This window comes from Grammomys surdaster, unplaced genomic scaffold (genome assembly GCF_004785775.1).
Source record: "Grammomys surdaster isolate TR1022 unplaced genomic scaffold, NIH_TR_1.0 199, whole genome shotgun sequence".
In the NCBI taxonomy this organism is placed as follows: Eukaryota; Metazoa; Chordata; class Mammalia; order Rodentia; family Muridae; genus Grammomys; species Grammomys surdaster.
The window spans coordinates 3,404,218-3,415,074 of record NW_021604644.1 but is presented as its reverse complement, the minus strand read 5'-3'; the positions used below and the strand labels follow the sequence as shown (position 1 = coordinate 3,415,074).

Below are 10,857 nucleotides of genomic sequence, written 5' to 3'. Positions count from 1 at the left end.
CTCTCTGGGTCCCTCTTTTGATTGCCAAAGGGCTCTCAGACTTGAGCTGCCTACTCCAGAGGAGTCCAATCAGAAACCTCTGGAAGATGCGGGATGCTGGACCTAAGAAGGTAGGAAAGGGGAAATCAGGGTGCTGAGCCGAGATCCCTCAGTGGTGGGCGGTGCTGGGAACAGGCGGAACTTAGCTGGTGACGGAACCACATTGGCTGCCTAGCTGCTGGGCAGAGGCGGGTCCACACAGCTGCAGAACCGACAGGAGAAAGCTGACTGCTACCAGAATTTGAGCCTGAACGAGACACCGAGCCTGAGCCCCAGACTGCCTGCTGCAGGTAGCTACCGCCGCCCTCTTTCCGCGTTGGGGCACGCCACCCCTTCGGTCCCCCTAATGGCAGGTCTCCCCCGGGTGCAGTGCTGGGCCCTTTCCACACCGCTTCCTATCGGGGAGACACTGAATGGGCTGGGGGAACACAGAACCTCCCAAACCTTTTCCCATCTGGTGCGAGAGCCACTGGCCACAGTGGAAAGGCTAGGACCCGAGCTCTCTTCGCTCAAGTGGGTGTTCCCGGGTCCTGGCTGCAGGCCTTTCACTCAGTGAGCACTGAGTATCCGACTTTCGGGAGGAAACGCAAAGCTAGGCCTTTGGGAATCCAAGGATGAGAGAGTTTTGTACTGTCCCTGAACCTCTGTGGTCCTTTCTAGAGTAGCCATCAAAATCTGTTCTACTCAACCTGAGGGGTGCAGGGAGGCTGCTGAATTTACAGTGAGAAGATGAACTGCAAGCTGTAAAGTGAGATAATCTGTGACCAGAGACTTTCCTATGTGAAAAATGAAAGCAATGGTTTGGCCCCCATGAAGATTCCGAGCGGCAGAGCCTTGGTGTGACCTAAGAACAGTTTACTACCCAGTTAGCTGGGACCAACCTCGTTCCTGTCTGCTTAACCACTCTAACCTAACTTGCACATGTGCGCACATACGCACGCACGCGCGCAGACACACACACAGACACAGACACACACAGAGACACACACACACACACACACACACACACACAGACACACACGGTTCTGGCTTCTTGGTTACAAGGTGTGTAGATCCCTGAACTAAGCCAATGTCCCTGATACGCCTGCTGGCTCAGGTTCCCCTGGGAGGGCTTTTTTCTGGTCAGCATTGATCTCTGTATGGCTAAGGCGCTGGCTGAAGCCTTGCTTTCCTGGATGCGTTCTTTGTTTCTTTCCCTGCACATGGGGCAGAGGGTTGAAAGGGTTGGGGGTCAGGATGGTGCAATTATATTTTACTGCTGGGTGGAGCAAGACTCTGAGCGAGACAGAAAAGGCACAATGTTTCTATCCTGGCCAGAGATCGACTGTGTAACTAAGTTAGGAAGTAGAAACACTGTCTAACAGTTGTTTATACAATTTTAGATATGTTTAAATTTTATCATGTTATCACGTTTAGTAAAGTCACTGCTGTTTTAGGTGACAATAAACAGACATACCTCAGCTAATGCTTGATTTGCACCCCAGAAAGCCCTGTCCCACTGTGCTGGGGTCCGGGGGGCCCTGGGGGAGGGGGCTCTGCCAGATTGGTTTCTTAGGCCCTGAGTGTTCGGTTGCCTGCCAGAGTGGCATGTCTCTGGTTTTATACATGTAAGACCCCAATCAACACCACCCCAGGGAACTCTACATTTGAGGGCACTGAGGTCCCAAGTCTCTAGGGTTCTTGCTCAGATCTCAGGCCAGTTCCTCGGTGGCCTTTGTGGAAATCTCCATGTTCCCTTAGCATGTCACTCGGTCTGCCTATTGAGTAGCTACTGTGCTTCAGGTCTACACCAGGACCAGACAGAACCATAGAGGTGAATCTGATGGAAGAGCAGAATTAATAATTCTTTGTGTTGTTTGTTTTGTTGAGGCAGAGTCTCACGCTGTAGACCAGGCAGGCCTTGGACTCCCAAGGGCTTGTTTGGTTATAGTGGTGGGTTAGTGCATCCAGCTTGAGAAGGGCTTTGTGTGTGGTTTAGGCCAGAACTAGAGAAAGAAAAGTTCTTAGTTTCTCTTGGCTTTGCCTGTAACCACACTAAAATTTCATAGAAAAGGTAAAACACAAACCAGGAGGTGTGCATGTGCAAATTTTAGCTGTGACACAAATTATTGGATTGGTGAGTATCTTCTGAAGCTCCAGGGTATTGCCACTCTCAGAAAGGGGCTTCCTGGAGACATTCTGATCCCTCAGAGTCCCTTCCTTTGGGGTCTGCGACACTAGCAGAACATAGAATGACAGCAACAAAAATCCCTGCCCCAGAGGAGCCCATCCTACTAACATGCTTAGAGACAATGATGCACACGTGTGTAAAATCAGTACATGGTGAATGACATTGAGAAACGTACTTTGGAGGTATGGAGGGCAGCTCCAGAGGTGTCCCCAAGGTTGCTTTGCTATTGCCGTTGTTTGTTGAGACAGAATCTGTTATGTATCAGAGTTCATCTTCAAATTCACTATGGAGCCAGTGATGGCCTTGAACTCCTGATCCTCCTACCTCCACCTCCTAAGTGCTAGGGTCACAGGGATGAGCCCCATACGTGGTTTATGTCATAGGGTGATTGAACCTAGGGCTTCGTATGTGCTAATCAAACACTCTTATCAGCTGGGCTATATCGCCAGTCCCAGTTCCTGATTCTGGTGTTCCCAGATAGGGAACTAAGCAGAAACACATATTTGTAGCAGAGGCAGGTTATTAAAGGTCAGGCCATTTCCAGCGGGGAGGGAGTGGGGCTGGAGAGGAGTTTAGCTTCTCTAATGTTGAAGGTTCACAGGGGACCAGACTTCTGTCGCACAGACTGGGCTTTCTGCCTCATTTCCACTGTGTGGGCTTTTCCTCAAATGTCCTATTCAACCCACGCACAGCTTCATGTCATGTGTCTCCTTCGCACCTTAAATTTCCATCCAGAAATGTAGACTTTAGCATTGTAATGAGCCACAGGTCCCTTTCAAACACTGCAGCAGGAGTACCAAGGAGGACTGCACAGAACGGGTGATATTTGATAGAGACCCAGAAGAGGCGAAAGAGTGGACCAGTCTTGAAGGGGACATGATGGGTAGACTTTGTACCCCGCAGCCTATGCTTTAGGAGGGCACACTCCTTCCTGTCACTGAGGCTCTGGGTAGCTCTGTCCACTCCCACCTGCTCAGCTTGTTTTGTTCTATCTGCTCCAAGGTCCCCAGGATGCTGAGCGCCCGATTCTTGGTGCCCCGGCTTCTCTGCCTCCAGGGCCGGATTACCTCATACTCTACAGCAGCTGCTCTCCCGAACCCAATCCCAAACCCAGAGATTCGCTACAACCAGCTGTTCATCAACAATGAGTGGCACGATGCGGTCAGCAAAAAGACCTTCCCCACAGTGAACCCCACTACGGGCGAGGTCATCGGGCATGTAGCTGAAGGAGACCGGGCAGATGTGGATCTGGCCGTAAAGGCGGCCCGGGAAGCCTTCCGCCTGGGGTCCCCATGGCGCAGGATGGATGCCTCAGAGCGGGGCCGGCTGCTGAACCGCCTAGCTGATCTTGTGGAACGGGATCGAGTGTACTTGGCCTCACTGGAGACCCTGGATAATGGGAAACCTTTCCAGGAGTCCTATGTCTTGGATCTGGATGAAGTCATCAAGGTGTACCGTTACTTTGCCGGCTGGGCTGACAAGTGGCATGGTAAGACCATCCCTATGGATGGCGAACATTTCTGCTTCACCAGACATGAGCCAGTGGGTGTCTGTGGCCAGATAATTCCTTGGAACTTCCCGTTGGTCATGCAGGGCTGGAAGCTGGCCCCAGCACTCGCCACAGGCAACACCGTGGTCATGAAGGTGGCCGAGCAAACCCCACTTTCTGCTCTGTATTTGGCCTCCCTCATCAAAGAGGCAGGGTTTCCCCAAGGAGTGGTGAACATCATCACTGGTTATGGCCCCACTGCAGGAGCAGCCATTGCCCAGCACATGGATGTGGATAAAGTCGCCTTCACGGGCTCCACTGAGGTGGGCCACCTGATTCAGAAGGCCGCTGGTGATTCCAACCTCAAGAGAGTCACCCTAGAGCTGGGTGGGAAAAGCCCCAGCATCGTGCTGGCAGACGCTGACATGGATCATGCTGTGGACCAGTGTCACGAAGCCCTTTTCTTCAACATGGGACAGTGCTGCTGTGCGGGATCCCGGACCTTTGTGGAAGAGTCCATCTATCAAGAGTTTCTCGAGAGAACTGTGGAGAAGGCCAAGCAGAGGAAAGTGGGGAACCCCTTTGAGTTGGACACCCAGCAGGGACCTCAGGTGGACAAGGAGCAGTTTGAAAAAATCCTGGGCTACATCCGACTTGGACAGAAGGAAGGGGCGAAGCTTCTCTGTGGTGGGGAGCGTTTTGGGGAGCGTGGCTTCTTCATCAAGCCCACAGTCTTCGGGGATGTTCAGGATGACATGAGGATCGCCAAGGAGGAGATCTTCGGGCCTGTGCAGCCTCTGTTCAAGTTCAAGAAGATGGAGGAAGTAATCCAGAGAGCCAACAGCACCAGGTACGGCCTGGCTGCGGCCGTGTTCACCCGAGACCTGGACAAGGCCTTGTACTTCACCCAGGCCCTGCAAGCCGGGACGGTATGGGTGAACACCTACAATATTGTCACCTGCCACACGCCATTTGGAGGCTTTAAGGAATCGGGCAATGGCAGGGAGCTGGGGGAGGATGGACTTAGAGCCTACACGGAGGTGAAGACTGTAACCATCAAGGTTCCTGAGAAGAATTCTTGAGACTGGCCACCTTGGAGGCCCAGCACTGTCCTACAGCTCCACAACATTCAGCCAGCAGATGGCAAAATTTGATTTCAGCCTGAGTTCCCAATGAAGTGTTACAAGAAATGTCAACAAATAAAGTAGTCAAATCAGAGCTATTCTATTTAAAGCAGAGACAGTGGCTGGCCTCAGAGTGCAGCCCATCTCATCCCCAGGTCCCACTGCACTGATGAGTTATTGCCGGGAAACCTTAGGAGTCTCCAGAAGGCATGCATATTCAAAACCATTGACTGGCCATAAAAGGAATGAGGGACTAATCCAGGGGCAACATGAACGATCCTCAAAAACAGAATGTTTAGTGGAGAACGCTGGCCTTGTGTAGATCCGTGATTGGCAGGGACTCGGGGGAGGGAGGAACGGCTGCTCCTGGATGTGGCCTCCTCTTGGGGAAGTTTTGAAAATGGAGTGAAAATGGGCAATGGACATAGTCGGACAACTTTGCAGTTGTACTGCTTTACTACCAAATTGTGTACTTAATTAGGGTATGGGAATTAATTTCACTTTGAAATTAAAATAAGCTCAGTGTTCTATTTGCAAATCTATATCAATGCTTTTCTTTATCCTGAACATTTTACTGTCTCTGGCTCAGAGGGGACTCAGTTAGTAATCTCTACCCCTGCACCTCCAAACTTCTAGGTTTCTTTTTGATTTCTCTTGGCTGATGACTAAGCACAAAGACCCATGGGAAATGTGATGGTTCCTACCCAGAGCAAGTCTGTGTCGTTTAGGGACTTCCACTGTCACCCTCCTAACCTCTACTGAATCACCTTATCAAGAGGGCTTTGCTAGCTTCCAACCTCAGAGTTCATTTATTGTTAGTCTTGTTGCCTGTGCACATGCAAGTGTGTGTGTGCAAGAGTGTGTGTGTGAGAGAGTGTCTACACACACACACACACACACACACACACACACACACACACACACACACTGTGGTGGTAGTCAAAGAAAGTCTAAGCCTGCAGGTCAAGGTCAGAAGCTGAAGCCCAGCTATCTCCTTGTCGTCTTTGTAATAGATCATGGTGCTTACAGAGCACTCCAAGTTTTGAACATTGCTCATTGTGAATGCTACACCCAATGAAGTCTGCAGCCTGTGATCACCACAGCCTGTGAATATTACATCTTGTGAGTCCTATGCTCTGGTCATCTTTTCAATAACCTGTCATCAAAACAATTCTGTTTTTCAGAACCTTATATATAGCGAAGGATGACCTTGAATTTCTGATACTCCTGCTTCCATCTCCTGAGTGCTGAGATCGCAGCTCTGCACCTCCTCCACACCCAGTTTTATGAGCTGCTGTGGGTCAAGTTCAGGGCTTTGTGGATGCTAAGCAGTCTCTCTCCCAGCCGAAGTCTATCTCCAGTCTGAAGCTGCTTCTCAAGGGTTGTGGGTTTGTTTGTGTCTCTCTTCCCTTTCTAGGACACCATGCCTGTGAGACGTTTCTAAGGTTGACATGACCCTAACTCTATGCATTTCTCTTAAGAGGCCATTGCAACCCCTTCCCCTATGGCATAGTTGTGAAGGTTTCATAGTATGATGGCTAATTTTCATTGTCAACTTGACTGGCTTGTCTCAGTCTCCCAGAGTTTAGCCATATTGGGAAAACCCACCCTAAACGTAGCTGGTGCCATTCTATGGCCTGGGCATCCAGACTGAATTAGAAAGGGCAAAGAAAGAAGGCCTGGTGCACATTATTATTCATTCCTTCATGATTGTGGAAACAGAGTGACAGGGACTTCCCACTGCCATACCTTCCCTTCCAGAATAGACTATATCCCCTCAAATGAGGAAGGGAGGTGTCCCTGGGCATTGGTGAAATATAGCATGTCTGGACTGCAAGTCTGAGCTGTGGTAGATACTAAGGGTTGGAGGCCGTCCATGGATCCAGTCATCCTTTCTACAGACTCCCACCAAGCTCATACTTACTTGGCCAAGCACGGTACTAGGTCTCTTCACACACCACTTGGGCCTTAAGACAGTGCTGTAAAGCAAGGGTGTTGATTTTTATTCATTTATTTTTCCAGTAAGTAAGTAGAAACTGAGAGATTTACTTATTTTTAAGATGCATTGATGTACACATCAATGTATGGGCATCTGTGTTTGCATGCCATGTGTGTTCGGGTGCCTACAGAAGCTAGGAGATGGTATTGGATGCCCTGTAGCTGGAGTTTCAGGTATCTGTGAGCTGCTTGACATGGGTGCTGGGATCTGAACTCAGGTCCTTTTTAAGAACAGCAAGTGCTCCTAACCACAGACCCATCCACTGAGAGGTTTAATAGACAGCTTATTTGGGTTAGTTTCATATGAGCATGCCTGAAAGGTCAAAGGAGCCCACCTAATCAAGCTTCTATGCCCAAGTCTGTGATACCCAATCCACAACAGTGCTTAAGACTCAGCTACACCTGCCCTTGCCAGCTCTGATGTCATCTAGGGACGTTCATTTGGATTGACACCATTACAGGTACAAGGCTGATCTCTGGTGATTCCCACTTTTACTAATTCGCTCAGATCATTCGTTGATCTGAAAGAGAAAGAGACCTGATTGTAGGTGGACCCTTGGGAGAAAGTGAGTCAGACAGATGGCCCTGTGGGGCTCACAGTAAGCAAGACAGTTACAGAACAGAATGACATGCGCAGTGCCAAGTAGGAGTGAGTGCAGAGACCAAGACATCAAAGGGCCACAAGAGGAAAGGAGTGGATTTACCAAGTACCCACAGGGCACCAGCTCACCCAGATGCTGTCAGCATCTGTTAGACAGCTAAGTAGAGCTGACACAACCTGGACCCTCCTTTCTCTCCTCTGCTTGCTCCACTCTGCTCACCCTAAGGGCAAGGCCCGGCAGGAATGGGACAAGAATCCTGATGGATGAGGAGGTGACAAGACCATTGGTAAGGTGTAGGCCTTCTAGGAGAGGGAAGGGCAGAGCCTATGAGAACTCAGAGATGGAGAGACAGGTAAGCTGTTCCCACAGGAGCAGGGAGACTGGGAAGCTAGGTAGGCAGGGACTGGAGCAGTGTGGCTTGCACCCTTAGGAAGCCATGCCCCACAGTAGGAAGCCCGGACAGGCATAGGCTCATATTCAATTTCTAAAGGCTCATATTCAAATTCTAAAGGGCACTTTGCTTCAATGTGGACAAAGGACTTGGGACAGACTGTGTAGGTCACTGTTACTCTGTCCACTATGACATTAGTTTGAGCAGGGTATGGCATAGTGGGAGATCCTGGCCAACCATGAAGCAGGGTAAGATAACAGGGAGACAGACTAGTGCAAGAGGAGAGTCAAAGGTAGCCCTTCTGGTTGGGGTGTGTATGAGGTGCCAGCTACTGTAGAAGGGAGCCTTGGAACTGTGGATATAGTTCAGCAAATAGAGTTCTTGCCCGGCATGCATGAAACACTGGGGTTGGTCCCTGGTATCACAGATAATCAGCCATGGTGATACACACCTGGAATCTAAGTATTCTAGAGGCAGAGGCATCAAGACAGAGCTCACAGGCAGCCCTGACTTATAATGGTGTTCACAATGCAGGAGAGAATTAGGCCCTCCTGAGCCACCGTGGCAAGCCTGGTGTCAGGCTCTGTGTCCTGAATTCATTAAGCTGCAGACACCAGAGCAATGCGGTTTCCCTTAATTAATTAAAATATCACATAATAAGTCTCTCTGATTTAACGATCATGAGTTCCCAGTGAAGCCAGAGAATGAGGGAAGTCATTAGAGGGGACTCGTCCCTGCTGCATGGTTCTGATTGTCTGGCCTACATCCTCAATCCTGGGAGACAGGAGGACGGCATTTTCTAAAGATAGGAATTAATTTCATCGCAAAACCTGTAGGAAAACTATCCACCTTACTAAGACCCAGCTTTTGGTGGTCTAGGATAACAAGGAAACACCTTTGGGGTTGAAGACAGGCTTTAGAATCACTGTGGTACCCCCCTCACCTGTGGAGAATACATTTCCAAGACTCCTCAAAGACAGCTTTCAGACTGAGTTTCATGTGTATGCGTGTACACGTTTGTGCAGATGCGGGCACATGAGCCTGCAGGTGCATGCATGAGTGTGTGTACCTGTGGAAGGCAGAAATCTCAGAGGTCATTCTTCAGAAGTGACCTTATTTTTTTGAGCCAGGGTCTCTCATTGGCTGGCAGCTTGTTGATTATGCTAGGCTGTCTAGACAGTGAGCCCCAGGGATCTAGCCATTTCTACTTCCCTGTTCTGGGATTACAGGTTTGTACCACTGTGCCCTGCTGTTGCTGCTGCTTCTGCTGCTGCTGCTTCTGCTGCTGCTGCTTCTGCTGCTGCTGCTGCTTCTGCTGCTGCTGCTGCTGCTTCTGCTGCTGCTGCTGCTGCTTCCTCCTCTTCCTCCTCCTTCTCCTTCTTCATTTAGTTTACATATATGAGTGCACTATAGCTGTCTTCAGACACACCAGAAGAGGGCATCAGATTCCATTACAGATGGTTGTGAGCTACCATGTGGTTGCTGGGAATTGAGCTCAGGACCTCTGGAAGAGCAGTCAGTGCTCTTAACTGCTGAGCCATCTCTCCAGCCCCATAACCGAGCTTCTTATGTGGGTTCTGTGGATCAAACCCAGGCCCACAGACTTGTGTGGAAAGCACATTTACTATTTTCTATGTATATTTTCCTGTACATGCCTATGATAAGCTGCGTTTATGGATTAGGCATAATGAGCATAAACAGCAATAATAAATAGAAAAGCTTAAATATGTTATACTTAAAATTATGTGGATGTTATTGCTTTCTCTCTAAACTTCTTCTGGGTGAGTGGTGGCTCAGCCTTCAGCAGGCTCTCACACCATAGCTGGCAGGAACCTGATGCCTTCTTCTCCCACACAGTGACTTGCATCCTTCTAGTACCCGATCCATCCTTTTCCTCACTCTGTCCATCGGGAAATGAGAGGACAGAGTAGTGAGACACGAGTATGTATGAGTGAATAGTGGGACCTACAAGTTCAGAAGTCTCAGAAGGATCAGGTTGGGAATAGTGGATGGTTAGGGTTGGTTTAAAAACTACGAGTAGGGGGCTGGGAGAGACACAGTCCAGTCATTAAGAGTGTCTGCTCTTATAGGAGACCTGGGTTCAGTTGCCAGCTCCCACATGGTGGCTTACATCTGTTAACTCCAATTTCAGGGGATCTGATGCCCTCTCCTGGCCTCTTTGGGTACTACATGCAGATAGTGCACAGACATACATGCAAGCAAAACAAAACTAACAAACACCGTCAAGTAGAGGGCTAAACATGATAGAGTCACACTTTTAATTCCAGCACTCAGACAGCTGAGGCCAGCCTGGTCTATATATGGATTTTTCAGGCCACCCTAAACTACACAGTGTGAGCCTGTTTCTAAGCAACATCAACAATACAAAACAAAACAACAACAAAAATGAAAGTCAGGACCAGGCAAGGAGGTAACCACTGCCCAGGTGGGCAAGGTGAGGAGGGCTATGTAGAAATAGGTAATGGAAGCAGAGAAAACAGGCAAGATGCACACAGGATGACAAAGATGGGTGAGTGGGACCTGGATCCAGCACCTTGATCTCTCGCAGAGTGGAGAGAGCAAGGTGTCCATCTTAAAAACCACTTATCTCAGAGTGCAGGGGTTGCAACATCATGAAGTCTATAAAAATGGGATTGGGTGTGTAGGTGGGTAATTGTGCCTCCAAATGGTGACAGTTACAGCACATGTTCTGGGTCTCAGAAGGGATCTTTGAAGCTTTTCCCAGAGTGAAAAGCCACTGGGCTGCCTGATGTCATTTCACTAAGCATCTGAGCTTGTCATCTCCTTCTCAATTCACAGGGATGTTATTAGCCAACTCTCAGACATGGAGATATTCATTATGGGGGTGCTGAAGGGTACACGTCTAGTGTAGACATAAGTAGATCCCCTGTGGTGGTTTGAATATACTTGGCCCAGGGAGTGGCACTATTTGGAGGTGTGGCCTTGTTGGAGGAAGTGTGTCACTCTGGGGGTGGTGGGCTTTAAGACTCTCCTCCTCTTAACCATGTGGAAGGTCTTTTCTT

The 10,857-nt window shown here is 49.3% G+C and overlaps 1 protein-coding gene across 1 annotated transcript; it reads left to right on the top strand.

Moving 5' to 3' along the window:
• The first annotated feature begins 214 nt into the window (after positions 1-214).
• On the top strand, positions 215-5,364 carry Aldh1b1 (aldehyde dehydrogenase 1 family member B1). The gene is made up of 2 exons (XM_028770247.1): positions 215-329; positions 3,212-5,364. The coding sequence occupies exon 2, from the start codon at positions 3,221-3,223 to the stop codon at positions 4,778-4,780; it is 1,560 nt and encodes a 519-aa protein (XP_028626080.1). The 5' UTR covers positions 215-329; positions 3,212-3,220; the 3' UTR covers positions 4,781-5,364.
• Positions 5,365-10,857: the final 5,493 nt, after the last annotated feature.